The sequence below is a fragment of the Gymnoscopelus braueri genome, assembly GCF_963280865.1.
Source record: "Gymnoscopelus braueri genome assembly, chromosome: 10".
Classification (NCBI taxonomy): domain Eukaryota; kingdom Metazoa; phylum Chordata; class Actinopteri; order Myctophiformes; family Myctophidae; genus Gymnoscopelus; species Gymnoscopelus braueri.
In genome coordinates, this window is record NC_137611.1 from 38,510,145 (window position 1) to 38,528,756 (window position 18,612).

Below are 18,612 nucleotides of genomic sequence, written 5' to 3' on the forward strand. Positions count from 1 at the left end.
TTATATTGTTTCAAATTAAAGAAGAAAACAAACAAACAGATAAACGGCCAATCAGTGCCCGATACATTAACCATTACCCAGCATGCTATGCGTGCATTAACTCTAACAGATTTATCTCTTTACCAGCTCCTGTACTACTTTTATAGTTATTTCATTAATACAATTGGAAAAAACTGTACCAATAACGCTAACTATTTATTATAATAATAAAGCCTGAAAAAAAGTATAGGCCTATAAAACTTATTTCCACCGTCACCTCGAGTGGTAGCGCAGTGAACCATTAAGTCAACGAAAATTAGGTTCGGTAGTACACTCTTGGTTCTCTTCAGATCGTATAAATCTTTCGCCTTTTACTAAAGATTTCCGTGGGGAGGACCATTATGAGTATCAACTAATTTTTTGATGCCCTGCTCACGCGGGGCTTCCTAATTTGTCAAATATAAACTTTAAAATAGTTAAATATTTAACTCAATACTAAGGTGCATTTTTATCGGAATGGGTGATGTCTAATGCCCTGAGTACAATTGCCTTCTTCGACGTTAGTGATATACAGAGTATAACAGCTTTGTGTGTGTGTGTGTGTGTGTGTGTGTGTGTGTGTGTGTGTGTGTGTGTGTGTGTGTGTGTGTGTGTCTGCAACTCCCCGTGACATACACAGTTTTAGCACTGCCACTCAGTCAGTCAGTAGTAAACATTTATTTACACCAAACTTTTTCGCGCGTGTTTTATCTATCTTACCTATCTATCTATCTTATGTATGTACACATATGTATTCCTGTATTACGCAGAATCATGTCACAAGCTTGTAGATCGGCTATTTTCACTACTTAAACATTTGTTTTCTAATTAATGGAATTTCTTAGATTTTAAAAAATGTATTTATTACATTATTTAGACAAATCATTGAATGGGTGCGTTCGGAAATTACGCACCGGAGCACACTCGCCTATTAGTTTGTATTGGCCAGTGCGCTCAGTGCTGTATTTTCGAACGCGCCCAATGTTGAGTTTGTTTTTAATTCAGGAAGATTGTTGCATTTTTTCATTTTTTGCTTAAAAATTATAATAATTAAAAAGAAAACATAGGAAACAAAAAATTGAGGAATATTCACTCGCGACCCATAAAAATGGATCCGCGACCCACAAATGGGTCCCGACTCACTGGTTGGGAAACAGTGCTCCAGGCAGCGTCACCTCGACGCGGAGAAACGCTGTCGCCCGATTCGCCACCATCTACAGCAGGACAGTGAGCAGAGGAAGTGGACAACAAGCACGGAACATGTAATGACTTTGCCCTTTTAATGTGTATAATATATCGTTTAGAAAGCGCCAGACAGCTGGTGGTTTGTATGTATGCTTGTAATGTTTTGGAATGGATGGCCTGTTTCGTTAAACAAGCAAACCCAATAGAGCTAAGAGCTATAGTTAATAGCATCAGCCAAGCTGTCAGTTATTATCCAGGTGGTGTTAATATGCTAATCTGTTTAACCTATCTGTCTGGTTAGGGGCTGCGAGTAAGGATTGACGCTGTTCGGGTTTATTGACCAAAATCCACAACCCTTTTAGACCTTTACTTAGAATATTTGATGCATGTTTTTCCATGATACATGTTATAAGCATAGTGTTACAAAAGCAAGAGCATCTTTGTTGCAGAGTAATGTTCAGTAACATACTGGGTGATTGAATGTTATTGTACCTGTGCTGTGCAACAACACAAATACAGTGAGTAGGCCTACACTACACAGTGTGTGATGTTGCCTATTATAGTATAGTGTGTAATAGTTGCCTATTACCCAACAAAATGTATATTATATATTAATATTGTCCACTTCCCAGTTGCTGATTGTTGCAGCCACATTATCTCGAGGTTGAATAGATTTGTTTTCAATTATTAGAGATTATGTATCAAGCAGTTTTGATCTAGAATTTGTTGCTGTGTTATTTTTTATTAAAGGTAGTGTAAGTGATATATTTTGTGAACAAGTTATAGCTCTATATATTCCGATAGTAATCATGCTATAGAGTGTTTGTTCAGTAACAGGGGTCTCGGCCCTCCATCTCTTTAGTAAACAGAAAATACATTTTCAGGTGGGGTTGCCAATTTCTTCCAATCAATAGAGGGTACCCATTTATCACCTTCAATTTAGAATGTTACAGTTTCAATATTGTCTGCTCATTTCTTTGTGTCATCACCTCCAATAACACTTGATTATCCTGTTTATCCTATACCTGTAAAACCCTGCCATCCTGACCTGAAAATGCATTTTCTCATTACTAAAGAACTGGAAAGACAGGGAGACCCCTGAACTGAACTTTCCTGTCATTCATAATTCCATCCTGATGGATGCTTCAATATTTTACATTTTTTTAGATTATGCACTTATAAGGCATGACATGCTGCTAGCGATCAGATAGTTAGCTAATCGTTGCTGCAGTTATTCTGGAGACCAAGGTACATTTATTGGTCAGATGGCGAGGCAACTTCAAATAGGATAATCAATCATGATTTGCTACAACAAGCACTCTGTCATGTCAACTTAACTCGTGTTACTTGTTGTCATTCAGGGCATATCACATGGGTTATATGACATGGCCCTATATGACGGTGCTTTGATGGCCTAGAACAGGCTCCTTGTTTGTAGAATGATCAATTGAGCAGCCCTGCCATACTCAGGTGTGCTTTTGCACGTACAGTATGCCACTGTTGCCACAGACCTTATTATATAAGCTAGTCCCTGCCCGTCCTTACCCCCAAGGTTAAGCCCTCACATGTCAATCATCCTTGCCATCCTGTACAGCTCCAGATCAGGATGGCGACAAAAACAGGCTAGCTAGCTGCCAAGTCATGGACATGCTGCAACAATGACACATGAGACACTTGCTAGTTCCCAGTTGTCCATCAAGGTGGCTGCCCTGCGAGCGCTGGACCTACCACTGTCTGTCTACAACTCCCTCACACAGGTAAGGAGGAGGCAGCTTGGTTGGATTGTGTGAGAATGGGAAGTGTGACGGCAGAATGTCTCCTGGGTTTTGTATTTAAGTCTACAGAAAGCAGAGTCAATTTAGTGAGTTTTGTAAGTGCAAGGTTCTCAGTTGTAGACAAAACACCATGACAGTCTCCTTCTACAATTTCTTCACGCAGATGAGATGTAGGCTACATGGTTGTTTTACAACAACAACAACAAAATAATTGTGTAATTCTCTCGCAGATAACCTGTTTTGAAGGCTTCAATCTTACAAAAGGGGAAAATCTCAAGTTGACCCGAGGTGTGCCAAATATGTTGTTTCTTTAGAAATGGCAGTATGGTCAGAAAGCAATGCAAAGCGACGTAATAAGGTCTGATTCAGTCAAACCTGGTACAGGGCATGCAGACCACATATCCCCTGGCCGCTCAAATATTGGAATCTGGCAGAATTGATTGATCGTGCGTGCGTGCGTCTGCTAATACACCAGATGTTGTTGTTGTCAATGAAGGCTCCAGATCAGTTTCCATTCTTGAAATGGCCTGCACCTTTGACTCTAGCTTAGAGGAAGCTTTTATGACCAAAGTCATTAAATACCAACAGCTCCTCCATACCATCACAGAGCTAGGCTATAGGTGCAATCTACTTGTGCTTATCTTTGGCAGCCTAGGACATGTACATAGGTTGGTTGTAAGAGAACAACTTTGGATGCCAAAAGAGCTAAACGGCTTGCAAAATTCTGTGGAATCTCTTCTACTATCGGTAGCCGCCAAATATGGCGAAGACGCTGTTATTTGTACCCCTGAAGGGTGTGGGGGTATTTGTCCATGATTTGCTGACTGTACATTTTTTGTCCTTGTATTGTATCTCTTATGTGGACAATCTGGACATAAATAAATGATTGTGTGTGTGTGTGTGTGTGTGTGTGTGTGTGTGTGTGTGTGTGTGTGTGTGTGTGTGTGTGTGTGTGTACACATGTTTGTATGACATAGTTCAAAAAAAGAAAAAGGCTAATGACAAAATAATATCAAATATAGTATGAAAAGTGTAAAAATTAGAATAGAAATAAGGCAGAGTGCCATCTCTTGTGCAAGTAAGATAAATCACTTAGCAGCAGATAACAAGTATTATTACATGTGTGTGAATAGAGTATATTGAGTCATACAGTATACACAATTTGACAGTGGCAGTGAGATGGCAAAGGAATATATTCACATTAACCATATACAGAAAGTGACAGTGCCAATATGATAGCCTGTGTGTGTCACCAACATGGCGACAGGGTTCAGCGCCAGTTCAGTGCCTTTTTGTTTATGTAATCAATATTCTGTCTCATGTAGTATACACTCAGTCAATATTATTGCTGTTGTCATAGCTCTTCATCCCTTCCTCCTTTTTATATAATCTTCAGTTGGTGGAAATGTGTGGCAGCATAGTCGTATGTAATGCCCATCACCATCGAATGAAGCTATCTATAGCTGTTGAATTTGGCTTAGTGAGCTGTGTGAAATTGATACTTTGAACTCTAGACAGTACACTGTCTCCCAGTCCTCTGTGCATTTGATAGCTGTGCGTTCAGACTGTCACGTCCCCACATAAACTCTCTGGTATCTGACCAAGTTTCTGCATCGTGTTGCACACACAAGGTAGACAGTCATAGGAGGATTTACTCCACATTTTGCACAGTTCACCCTGGACGTTTTGGCTTTTGAATGGCCTACTCTGCAGGTAGACAAATATCCTTGTGGGGTCTTATACTGCATATGTACTGTATATACAGCATATATATACTGTGTGTGTGTGTGTGTGTGTGTGTGTGTGTGTGTGTGTGTGTGTGTGTGTGTGTGTGTGTGTGTGTGTACATATACATATACATATACATATACATATACATATACACATACACATACATATACATATACACACACACACACACACACACACACACACACACACACACACACACACACACACACACACACACACACACACACACACACACACACAGTATAATAGCATGCTATACATATATGTTATGCGTTATCCTAACTCTGTCTCTTTACGTCTCTCCTCCTAGGTGAGCCTCAGCACAGATGCCAAGAAGCTAGTGGCTGCCGCCGCTCTCGGTGGCGTTTCACTTCTCTTCCTCGCACGCCACTTCCAGAGGCGGAAGGGAAAGAAGAAGTGCCAGTCACCCGAGTGGGAACAGGCCAGCTTTGAATTCCCTTCCGTCATAACAGGGAAAGGTAAGGGACTATAGGCCTGGGCAGTGTTACAAATGGAAGAGGTTTTTAATCATGTAAAGAGGTTTCAGAGTATCACATTTTGTAGTGCAATTGCCATATTCAGCAATAAAAAATGTTTGCCACTGTACTTACAAGTTAAGCCTCTACCGATAAATGGGAATAACAAGCTGACCTTGGATCTTGATTTTATATCGTAGACTAGTGGTTAGTGTATAATTTAATCACAATTACAGCCTACTAAGCAGTCCTCTACTAAGCTACCATGTTTAATACAGATCAGGGTACAGATAAACACTTTAACTTACTTAGTATTTAGTGATACGAGTCATATTGAAAAATTGTATTACATTAAATGGCCTAAAAACTAGTTAAGCTGATGATGAGGAAGTAGTTTTATGGTTCTTAGCATTTGTTCAAACCTGCATTTGTCACATAGAGTATACAATGATTTTCAGAGAGATCAGACAATCACAATAAATTATTTAGGCGTGAGGATTACTTTCTACGTATCGTGTGATCCAACTATATCTGACTTTTTCAGACATATCCTAATGTACAGTAGTAGTAACATTGTCCCACCAAGATGTCCACCGCTACCAATTGACACTTGTTGACGCCCCCTTCAGGATTTTTTGCTACGCACTATAGCAATATCAGTCATTCAAGCAGAAGCAGCAAGAGAATTACTTACACAGCTTTGCTAGTGGGCTGATCAGGGCTGCTCATCACAGGGGAGCCAGTTGCACCACCTCACACTAAGTTCAAACTTAGCCTAGTTATAGCTTAAATGGCTTTTTAAAAGCCACTTAAGCTATAACTATAGGCTAAGTTTGAACTTTGTGTGAGGTGGTGCAACTGGCTCCTGTGTTGTGTAGTCCTGACCCATGCTTGTGTAATGGGACAGTAAACATGAACTCCTGTGTGCTGTCACTGTGTTCATCTCTCTGTCTCTCTCTCTAAGGCAACAACAACAACCAACACAGCGTCACTCTCTCCCTCAACTCCAAGAATGGTGATTCCTGTGTTCAGCTCCCCAACAGAGGACCCTACAGCAAACTGTCTGGGTCTCTGCAGAGTCTGACCTCGGTAAGATACAGTATGAGCACACGTGCAAAGTGGTTGGAGGCTGGGGGAACCAAAACATAGTATATAGTTGCACTTGTGGTAAACCCGCTCTGTATTAGACGTGAGCTAAATGCCTATATTGTAAGCTAGATGTGATCAATCATGGGTACTGGGGTATGTTTTGACTCAATATTCTAGTCAGGAGTCAAGATGGGATCACAGGAAAAATAGCTTCAACTAATACTTTTCATAGTTCATTTTGATCCACGTGTCCAGTGCGTGAGGTTGCATCATAGGGCACAATGATGATAAGTGCCTGATAGTTTGGCTTTGGAAATGGTGTTTTAAGGACATTTGAGTGTTTCTACGCTAACACTATCTGAGTTTTCCTGACACAGTAAACCACACTAATGTGGTACACTGCAAAGGTTAAATCAAGTGCAAACAAATATCACTTGACTCGAGTTTGACTAGATTGTGTTAATACACTCATTAGCATTTAGCTACTCAGTTTGGAATATGAAACTGATGACATGCTTTTTGCCTGCTGCCTGTTGCTGCTGCTGTTCTGTCAAGCCTTACCTAGGCCTGTCACAATTATTACATAATCTTCTAATCCTATAAAAAAATCACACCCTGTGTGAAGTGGGCGGTGTCTTGTTAGCTAATCACAATACTGAATGGAGTCGATCAATCATGTACAAAAGATAAAAGATAAATACATTTATTGAAACACTATTTATGATGGACAAAACCATAACTTAAAAAAAACAAAGTTATGTTTTTTTTGAAGTTATGGTTGCTTATATAGGGCTATGCACATGTGTCATGTGACACTGGCCAATCACAGTCCTGAATAGATTGTGATTGGCCAATCACAGCGCAGGATAATTGTACAAATTTCCAAACCTCACTTTTAGGGGCGGTTTCACTGCCCAAGATATTTGTACATTTTTCCAAATCTCACTTATAGGGGCGGTTTCACCGCCCAAAAATTATTATAAAAAAATTAGCAGAAATTGCATATCTACAAGCTTTGTGAGCTTGTAGATCGGCTATTTCCACTGTTTAACAAAAAAATGTAAGTATACAATTATTAAATGTCAGTCATTTCTCAGTTTGTATATTTAAAGTATTTGTCATATCTGCCCTGTGCAATTTTTGTTTATGTTTATTTATTTATTTATATGTTCCAATGTTCAATGCCAAAATCACAATAAATAAATTGTTAATCGCTAATTATTTGTATGACAATTAATCATCATGTAAAATGTCATGATCGGGACATGCCTAGCCTTACCTTGTACCTCTGTCTGCCATCCTCCCTCATCTCCTCCCAGGTGAAGAGCATTAACTCAGCCAGTAGCTGCACGTGCGCTAATGAATCCAGTTGTTGGGACAGATCACTGGACGATGACATCTGCAATGTGGTCAGCATACCTGTGACCACACCAGAAAACCTGTACCTTATGGGTGAGGAAAGAAAACATACCATCAGTGAAACATACATATGAATGGATGACATGTGGAATGACATTTTCTTCAGCACAGGACTCATAGAAAGGTGTGTGTGTGTGTGTGTGTGTGTGTGTGTGTGTGTGTGTGCGTGTGTGCGTGTGCGTGTGCGTGTGCGTGTGTGTGTGTGTGTGTGTGTGTGTGCGCGTGTGCATGCAGGTATGGAGCTGTTTGAGGAGGCTCTGAGGCGATGGGAGCAAGCATTGACGTTCAGGAGCAAACAGGCTGACGATGACGCCACTTGTGCTTCAGTCAAAATGGCAGCTGGAGACGCCATTGCCGAGCAGAGCATGGAGGTTGGCACATACGCATACGTATGTAAATCAAAAGATCTTAAAGTCACACTGTGTAACCTTTTCAATTAAACGAAAATGTATAGTTTTCACATGAGCCATTCGATATATGAATGTGTTTTTGACAACTTCTCTAAACACAAATGAAATGAAATTTATTTTCACGAGTGTGTACTCACGTGAAAATAACGCAGGCACCTGAAATGCATTTAGTTATGTATTTTGAAGTTAATCCATACGGTTTCTGAAAACGTTGTTGTTGCTTTCCAAAAGAACCTCGGACGGTAATCCGATTTCGTTTACGATTCCATTTTCTTTCAAACTGAATTCTTGGAATTGCCATTCTAACAGACAACGGAGCTACCAGATGTGTTTGATGTTACACAGTGTGACTTTAACCAATTAAATGAATTGTATAAATTGAGTGTTTATTCACACGTATTATTTTTTACAGTACTCGCATGACAATTATTCCATTTAGATTTTGACATTATACGTATATATACAGGTCAAGCTGAACTCGTATTAATCTTATATACATAAATGAAACAGAGGCACCCTGACTTATGATAATTATGATGAGTTTTAAATAATGATTTATTAGTCTGTATCTAGTACTGGCTGTATATTGCCACACTGTCAAAGCAAGCACCATTTCACGTCTTTAGAAATGTCCAGTTATGATCTATAAGATGAGTCGGACCTAGAGGCATTTAGATGCATTTTAATAACTTACATCTCACACAATTGTTGCATTTCAACATATAAATGAAAAGCAGATGTATTTTTGCTTGGAAACGGTCTAAAATGGAGACCTATGAATACAGTAGCTATCACTCAACGCTTCATGTCACTGGGTTCAGTTCAGTGACTCTTAGGATTAGTACAAAGGTTTTTAGATTAGTTCAAGTTAGATACTTAAGCTCTTCCACCCAAACACATGTCCTGTCTGGTGCTTGCTCTTCTGAGGAGGATAATTTAAACATTCACAACATTTTAAGTACATTGCAGTATTATTAGTGCATGCTGTACATACGTTCTTTACAGGGTTGAACCGATTAGGATTTAGGAACACCTTTGAAATAGTGGCGTCAGTTCAGAAAAAGCTAAGGTATGGCAAGGTTAGGGTTGCCAACTCCCAGAGATGAAAATAAGGGACACCTATCCTGGGGGAATTCTTTTTGGGGGGTTAACCACCCCCAAAAACCCAGAAATGCATAGAAAACTATGCAATATACCTATAACACAATACAAACACCATGGCCTTACACCTGCATTAGGCTACTATTCTACTATAGTTGTTTTTTTAGCCAAGGTATGGCACCTGCTATACCGTGCCATACCCAATTGACGCCCCTGCTTTGAAACCAATGTGTGGAATTGTTGCAAACTGTACCTCTGCAGCCATAACAATTCATAAAAAGTTTGATTGACAGTATCTTGGTACTCTATTGTTTTCTTAATACAAAGTAATAGTCTACTATACTCCGTGGAACCAAATCTGAGAAGATCGAAACCATGTTTATTAAAGAATGAAAAGGACTTATATAATGTACTAAAGTACAAAAATGTTCTCATTTGAAGTACTGAGGTGTTGAAAAGTGTAGATTTATTAATAGACCTCACTTGAAACACCTAAAACTAGAGCATATTGAATGCACGAGTAGGCTAGAGCATGACTGTATCGAAGTGGAGAATTACAGCATATGCTGAAAGATCCTGAGTATTAATTTAACTCTGAGAATGTACAAATAATGGACCAAATAATGGATAATTCTGACCACTGTAAGGATCCACTGCACATTGAACCTCTTTGCAAGAAACAAAAGTCAAGAAAGTATTAACAAGAGTGATGCCTACAGTATCTCTTCAATGGAAATGGATTGTTTTATAGATGTGTTACTGTATATGGATGTCTGTTTGGGTCAGATATTGGAAAAAACGGACCAGAGAGGACTTGGCACACAAAAAAGGACAACTGTTGGCAGCCGCGCCAATGGCTCAAGTACACAAAACTAGTGAGCTGACTCTATGAAGTGATGTGAGGTGCAAACTCAAAGCACATTGAGAGTCTGTGAAAAGGTCACTGGGCTAAAGTCTCAATGAAGGGTGAATTGATATTCCTGACCCTGCTTCTATTTGCTATAGTGTTTCTCAACCAGTGGGTCGGAACAAAAATTTGGCAATGAGGTGGCATTTAAAGAGCAATATATATTAATACATCGGGTCCTGACACAAATGTAATAATTGGAAAATTGGCATACCATCTTGACAATGAACTGAAGTGTAATTTTATCATATAAAGAAACATGTGAAATAGTCATGGGATGGATGTGTTTACTGTAGGTACGAATAGATATTGGTGAGCAACCTGTCTCTGTTTTAAACTCAATATGAGTGGTTCTCAACTTAAGTGTACAAATGGAACCAAATGGACATGGGTCTATTTGGTTCCATCTGTACACACTCACAGTTAAAGTAAGACTTTTCTTAATTCACAGTAGATTCTTGGGGTCCAGGGGTATCAAATGGGTGCCTGTGGCCTAATGCATATCAAACTGGGGGTCAATGAAATGATAAAGTTTGAGAATCACTTAGAACATGGCTGCTCTTTTTCTAGGACATGATCAGTTCTGAGTTCGTCCACAAGCTGGAGTCTCTGCTGGAGAAGGCCTACCGTCTCCAGGAGGACTTTGAAGAAGCACTGGACACCTCAGAGTCCTCCTCATCACACAGCAACCGACAGGGTCAGTCAGTATATGTTATCTTCACTGTTGGAAATATTTCATCTTTTTATGTTATTTTTTTTTATACTTCCTCGTATGACAGTGTCGCCCAAAAGTAGCGAAAATAGCCGATCTACAAGCTCAGAAGCCGCAATGCGACATGTTGTAAGCTTGTAGATCTGAAAAGAAGGTGTCTAATTTTGGAATAAATGTTTGTGCAGTTGCATGAATTTTACCAACTGGCTTCTCTGTAACAATTCAAGGGTAAGTTGAAAGTTAACGGGCCATAGTAGAAGGAGTCTGGTTTCTAATACAATTCCACAGTTTGTCCTGCTCTTCCACCATCTGTTGTCCTTTTGACCTGATGGAGAACGGGAGTGTTACGTACTGTATGTACCTACAATTCTATTCCTCACTGTCAAGGGCAGTGCTTAACACTGGATGTTATGCTTCTTGTGCACGCAAGACGGATAACATCCAGTTTTAAGGACTGTCAGGAAGAATGCAATAAAACTATTGTTTCTTCAATGTCACTCCTGTTTGCATCACACAAACCTGCTGGCTATTGAATAGACAAGCCCGGTAGACTTTTATCAATGTGTTTCAAAGGTCCACACAGCATAGACATGATGCAACATAGAAGAATAAATGCATTACAATAAGTAGAAGGTTGTAACCAGTAGGTCTACAGCATGTACAGTACATGTATTAAACAAAACCCAAGGTGTTAAATGGTCTTAATGCATGTATCTCTTGAAATGTATTCCAACTTCAGCGGATGTTACCAGATAGAGAGGACCTAGAGGACACCTGCCTGAGAGACAGCTTCTGTAACGATGTTATTTGTTGTTCCCTCTACCAGATAACATGACAGATATGTCAGCCAGAGAGGACCGAGAGGACACCTGCATGAGAGACAGCATGAGCATCGCCTCCAATGACTCTTTTGTGTCTGCTGCTGAGGTAAGACAATCATCTGCCACACACATTTGTGGTAAGTTTGTGAGTGAAATATCCACATTATTATTATGTTCATTATTTTAAGAACTGGGGATGAATAAAAAAAGATTGTTCATCTTTTTAATTTAACCACTAATATACTTAAAAATGGAAATGTTTCTTTTCTTTAAAAAAAATATATAATTTTGACAAATCTTTGCTTGACAAAATGATGAAATGAGAAAATTAAATTACGATACAACTGCTTGACCATGCCATGTTCCCTAGTTCTGTGTATGTGCATTAGTTGTTATAGGCTGGTCTTAACTGTAGATCTGAGGTTCAGCTGGGAGTGTAGTCCATTTGAACAGTAAGCACACAAATGGAGCACTTACAGTAGTAATTTGAAGGCAGCATGGCATAATAATAATAATATATCAGACTTATATAGCGCTTTTCTTAGTACCCAAAGTCGCTTTACAAAACAGCTTAAAAATTGTATTTAGGAGGGGAAAAAATAAGTTAAAAGGCTAAAATAAAATTAAGCTAAGACTAAGGAGCAGAAAGGGAGATTTGGTTTGAGTTACAGTAGGTGGGGAAAGCAAGTATAGGCTGCCTACGTAATCTCAGCTGGTTTGAGCTGTAGGAACTGAAGCTTGGTAACAGCAGGGGGGCTTGATACAGATGGCCTAGTTCTACCTGAGCTATTTTCTCATTTACTCACAACGTCCCTACGTCCCTACTCCCCAACATTTGGCAAAAATAACAGATCTGCAAGCTCACAAAGTGTCACAACTCGTGACTCGTTCTGAGCTTGTACATCGGCTATGTTCGTCAACTAAGTACATGAGAGGTCCGTCTGTGTAACCAGTGCTATGGTGTTAAATGAAGGATTAATGGGTTTTGATTTTACAAGGACATATTTATTTAAGATTGATTTGCCATTTTGTGGAGACTAAAAACTTGATTTCAAAACTGCCGCATCTTTTTCTCCCAACAAGCTTTTTCTATCCAAACAATGAATGATTTATTGAGAATGAAGGTTGGATCAAATGAACCCCAACTGTGTGCTCTCTGTATGTTGTAGCACTGAGGGGGCAGGGTAAGATCTTGCCAGTAGAACTGGGTCAGTGATCTATAATTAGACCGTTTAACATTCCTCCATCATTGTACTGTATATACATCTTGTCACTCTGGAGACTACTGCTGTGTTTCCTCCAAGGTTAAGACAACGTTGAGAGAACTCAGCCTGGTTTGGGATGGTATAACGAATAAGAAGAAGAAACTTTATTTGTATAACACAGCGGTACAAACTGCTTTATACGTAGACAGTAAATCAATCATAAATGAAAGCAAGATCTCAAAACATTAAGATTATTCAAAATTGGAAGGGAGAAGTCTCAAGGACATTTAGCGAGAGTGATTGTCGGTACAGCCTGCAGGGTTAATCAAAGCAAGACTGCTCAAGGTTGTAAAAGCCTGGTGATGCGAGGTTAGCTCAAGGCGACGAAGGGTTTAATTGAGTCAGAGCTCTGTGGAACAGGACGTCTCAGGTTTAGACACAAGGACTTGTGACCTGCTTAATATGCTTAACCATGATTACGACTTACTTTATTAACTTGACACGGGGTATTCACAGAAGATATCTACCTACCTAACTACTTACCTAATCCATCACCAGAAAACCAATGCCTCCTCAGTGAAAGCACAAACAACACAGGACGAGTTATGTACAGACAGTGATTAATAAAATAATATCATGTCTATATTAGTGGTTCCCAAAGTGGGGTCCGGGGTCCTTGAGGGGGTTCCAGGGAGTCCCCAGCTAAATTGGTTATACAGTAGCATCAAAATAAGTTTAACCACTTTAATCCTATTTTATACTTTGGCTATTCATAAATAGTAGATCTACAAGCTCACACAACACGATGCGACGCATTGTGAGCTTGTAGATCTGCTATTTTTGAAACATTATGAAAAATGGTTAAAAGTTTGGAAACATTTTGAAAAATGGTTAAAAGTTTGGAAACATTTTGAATCATTTTGAAATTATGTACACAAATCTTCTCTTATGGGGTTCCCTCGCACCAAATCTTTTCAGATGGGGTTCCATGGCCAAATACATTTGTGGGTCCTTGACGTGAAAATGCTTGAGAACCACTGGTCTATTACTGCATGGCACTCAGTTTCCTACCTACAGCATGCTGTCCTTTTGTGTCACAGCTATCAGAGCACAGAGAGCTAAGGAGTTCCTGTGCTGTGGGCACACTCTGCCGTTACCCCTTCTACGAAGAGGCACTGCAGATGGCAGAGGACGGTAACATCTCCTGTAGGGTGATACGGTACGATTACCTGCTTCATCTGATTGAGTGTGACAGTATGTTTATGCACCAGTGCCACCTAGCCAAATTCCCTTACATTTATTCAGCTTTTGTGCTTCTAATTCTTATGTCGATGAATATCTTTTCCAAAGCCTAGTTGGAATGGGCCTTAAATTGGATGACGCAGAGAGCTTAGATCATGTAAATTATTTATTATCATTGTTTTTTTATATACCTTTTCAATGACAGAACGGAGATGCTTGAGTGTGTTGGGGACACAGACTTCTTGGCCAAGTTGCATTGTGTGCGGCAGGCGTGTCAGGTATGGCTCATGCCTCAGCATGTGGAGTAAAGATAAACAAGAACTCAGCCTTTGCTTTGGCATTAAGTGTCAAGAAAGAGACACTTTTTCTCCGAAGCATAAATAAGACTTAAGGCTATAAAACACGTCTTGTTTTTTCTCCAGCTCATTTTATGCGAGACGGCGACCAGGACGTTTCTGGCTGACACCGGAAAGAAAATCTTGTCCTCTATAATTGTTAAAGCAAGAAAGGCAAGACCGAACCCGCAATAGTCCTACATTCATTTCACACACACCAAATTTAACTTAAACCTCAAACAAATTAGTGATTGTTTTCACCACATTTTCTTTTTCTTTTTTGTCTGCCAGAACCCGACGAGATTTGAGGAAGTGTTTGAAGAGATGATTTCCTTCCTGGATCAAACGGAACACTGGGAAAACACTGAAGTGGAACTCGCCACACGCGGGGTGAGATTCCTTGTGTTATAGATATGGTGCACACGATAATAACACAAACATTGTGCACACATAAACACTGTTAACTGGCTTGTAAGAACTTGTAAGAAGGATGAACACTCAAGCGTGTCTGAATATTTTTTCCATTTGTTCATAATTCACAGAGCTCAGTAGAGTTGCAAAGATGCAACTGAGTTTGTATCTTTCATCATAAACATACCACAGAAAACACTACACAAGAGAAACACAAGACATTTCATCTGATAATTATGTCATGTAATATTCACAATTTCGAGCTGGAGGGAATATGTAGCAAAGATGCTTGACTTTTACATTTCATAATTAATTCCCCTCACATAGTGTACATACACACACTATGGGCAGGCAAATAATGAAAACAACTATCTTAGACATAGCCTCGACAATTTGAAATCTAACTTCTGGGGCACAACTATTGAAAAGTGGTTAAGGAGTGACTCGTAGACAAAAACAAAATGCCTGATAGACGTATAAATTGACCCAACACAGACTTCTACAGCCCAACCAATCAGAGGCTTACCTGACTTTTTCTGTGGCAAAACCCAAGACATGCTGACTTGAGATTCAGTCCCTCTGTCGCTGGAATTGATGAGATACAACAACAGTGGGTTTGCCCACGTGAGACTATCACAGTCATAGCTTTGAGAAAAGCACTTAACCGCCAGTGGAAGAATGTGACAGTACTAAGCAGCTGTAGGGCGGCAGTGGCTCAGGAGGTAGAGCGGACGTTTTGGAATCCGAAGGTTTCGGGTTCGATCCGAGGCTCCTCCTGGCTACGTGTCGAAGTGTCCTTTAAGCGAGACACTGGACCGCTAACTGCTCCCGATGAGCAGGTTGGTGCCTTGCATGGTTTCCTCCGCCATCGGTGTGTGAATGGGTGAATGTGAAATACATTGTAAAGCACTAGCAAAGTCCATTTACCATAGCTCTAAAGTACAGTTGTACTAAGAAGATCTGTGTGCATGCATTACTCACCCTAGGCCCTAGGGGGTTCTCAGTCATGTTAAGAAAGGGTCCATTTCAACTCAACCTGGGTATTCCTCCTGGCTAGGTTAAGCACCTCAACTTCTACGACATCGTGCTGGACTTCATCCTGATGGACTCGTTTGAGGACCTGGAGAACCCTCCCATGTCCATCCAGAATGTTCTCAACAATCGCTGGCTCAACAGCTCCTTCAAGGAGACGGTGAGTGTAGTTTAATGCATGATGGGTATCAAACGTTTTCATGTCAAGCCTGGCCGCAGACCCCCATCTGAAAAGAGTTTGTATCAGAGACCCCCATAAGAAAATAACAGATCTACGATCTCACAGCACATTCCATTGCAACGTGTTGTGAGCTTATAGATTGGCTATTTTCGAATAGCTGGTTTAAAGTGGTTAAACTGAATACATCCACTTGTTCTTTTAATCTGACTCAAATATTTCACAGGCAGTGGCATCTAGTTGCTGGTCAGTGCTGAAGCAGAAGAGACAGCACATGAAGGTATTGTACAAGACTGAAATAGATATTCATGTAATCATGTAATTCCAAATTCTGTATTATAATAATGGTGTGTAACAGGTGAAAATATAGTCGTACAATCCTAATGTGTAACAGCTTGCTAACTCCCTGCATGCCACTTATGGTATGGTTTCACCTCAGGTGTCTGATGGGTTCATAGCCCATTTCTATGCTGTGTGTGAACATATCAGCCCAGTCCTGGCCTGGGGCTTCCTCGGACCCAAGAGCTCCTTGCATGACTTCTGCTGTTTCTTCAAGGTCAGTTAACCTTTGATAATAATGAAATGGACTTTGCCTGTTAGTTCTTTTTGTGTATAAGATTGTTTCTCCACACGAACGATTAGAAATGAAATATCATTGCCTCACCTCTATGGAGGTGAGGTGTATTGCAATCTCTAATTGTTGAAATCACTTGGCTCAAGTTTCCTTGTTTGTGAATGAATCAAATAGCAGAGAAAACATAATTTTGTGCTGTGTCACATTATTGGATGTATTATTGTATGTCCAGTTCCGGATATTCAAGTAGTAGACATTCAGTGTTGAAGTGTCTCCAATTAAAGTTTAATAACTATTGCGATATGACACACCTAAAGTAATTGCTTTGCTTCATGGTGCATGTATGACTTCTTTTATCCGTGTCTCTGGCCCCGCAGGATCAGGTATTGTTCTTCCTGAAGGACATCTTTGACATGGAAAAAGTTCGATACTCCACAGTGGAGAGCCTGGCAGAGGACATGCTCCACCTACTCCACAGGCGCTCTGAGCTGCTGCTAGCCTACCTGGGGACGGACTCCCTCCGACACCTCAACGGATGTGCCTCTCCACAGGTACACCTGGTGCCCAACGCCCTCCTGGAGGCAAAGACACAGTGAGACTGAGAGATACAACAGATCTGGGGTCAAACTTGTGACTACCAAATGGATGGGGTTCGCCCCGTTAGGATTCTGTGAATGTGAAGATAATCACTGACTTTGAATTCAACATACAGTTGCGTTGAAGCGGAAACCTTGTATATCCATGTTTCAACATTCTATGTTTTTTTCATGAATTACTACCCTACTTCATAGTCTCATGCAAAAATAAACATTTGTGTCACGGGGGAAAAAGCAAGCATTGCATTGCAAGTTAAGTAAAGTAACTTAGATCTGCTTTTTTTATTACCGTAGAACAGGCTTAAGGGCACACACATCCAAATAAATCAAGTGATTTCAAACAAACACTTTTGGGTCTGGAGCTAAAAAGAAAAGAAAAACATTACACCATTTAGGCCTATTAGACCAATTAGAAAGAAGAACTTTAAGCAAGCAAATATGTTATGTATTGGCAGTGTGGGAAATATCTTAATTTTGAAAGTGGTTCTGTTTATGGGTTTTATAAACATTTAACCAATGAGAAGTATTATCAAGCTTGTAGGTCTGCTATTTTTAAAGAATTCTGAAAGTTTGTGGGCTTTATAAATATTTAACCAATGAAAAATATTAACAAGCTTGTAACAAAATAACTGCATTGCATCCTTTGGAACAGAGGTTACGTTCTTTTTCCATTTCTTGAAAAGTAACAGTTTTGGACTTACAAGGTTTTCTTGCAACGATACTTTTATGAAACTTGACAAATTATGTAACACCATCTGAATAATACTGAATCTGCGAACCCCTTCCACCTGGTGCTTCAAGCAGGTTAAAACAGAGTCACCTGCAACTACTATTTCACCCTGGTCTGCTTCTACAGGAGCTACGAATCGATATCAGCCCGTCATCTCTCATATTGTTCCCATGTTGGAGGGACCAATTGAACCTTACGAGCCCTTGTCCTGTTTGAGTGTCTCTCATCTGCCTTTCGCTACATATTATCCTATAAGGTGTGACCTCCTCCGCAGTACATGTTTTCTCGTGGTGCCATGGCAACTCCTGCTCAATGTTAAGTAACACTTTATAGTGGTCTCATTGTAGTGTAAGTAAAGGATGCTTTTATATAGCGCCTTTATCTAAAGCGCTTTTATGTGTCATACATTAACACACACGATAGAACCGGAAACCTTCCAGTTCCCAAATGAATATATATTAAATATACTACAATGGCCAATATAAAGTGATACTGGTGCGTCTTTTTTGTTAACGTTTTCTTATTACATCTTTTTTCTTATACATTTTCTTTTTATCATGTCATAATTTTATAATTTCTTTGATGTGAGCTTTGACTTTTTTGGGGACGTTTTTGCTATACGTATTGTAAATAGTTAGATCAAG

The 18,612-nt window shown here is 39.8% G+C and overlaps 1 protein-coding gene across 2 annotated transcripts; it reads left to right on the plus strand.

Moving 5' to 3' along the window:
* The first annotated feature begins 1,166 nt into the window (after positions 1-1,166).
* On the plus strand, positions 1,167-17,572 carry miga1 (mitoguardin 1). Of its 2 annotated transcripts, none has more exons than XM_080440934.1 (16): positions 1,167-1,280; positions 2,798-2,960; positions 5,041-5,209; positions 6,171-6,295; positions 7,615-7,747; positions 7,949-8,103; positions 10,703-10,829; positions 11,671-11,771; positions 13,971-14,089; positions 14,318-14,390; positions 14,535-14,621; positions 14,739-14,837; positions 15,916-16,050; positions 16,295-16,348; positions 16,508-16,624; positions 17,020-17,572. In XM_080440934.1, the coding sequence occupies exons 2-16, from the start codon at positions 2,862-2,864 to the stop codon at positions 17,236-17,238; spliced, it is 1,812 nt and encodes a 603-aa protein (XP_080297060.1). In that variant the 5' UTR covers positions 1,167-1,280; positions 2,798-2,861; the 3' UTR covers positions 17,239-17,572. The 2 variants fall into 2 exon arrangements, with proteins under 2 accessions (XP_080297060.1, XP_080297061.1); XM_080440935.1 differs by having other exon boundaries at positions 7,949-8,085.
* The last annotated feature ends 1,040 nt before the right edge of the window (positions 17,573-18,612 follow it).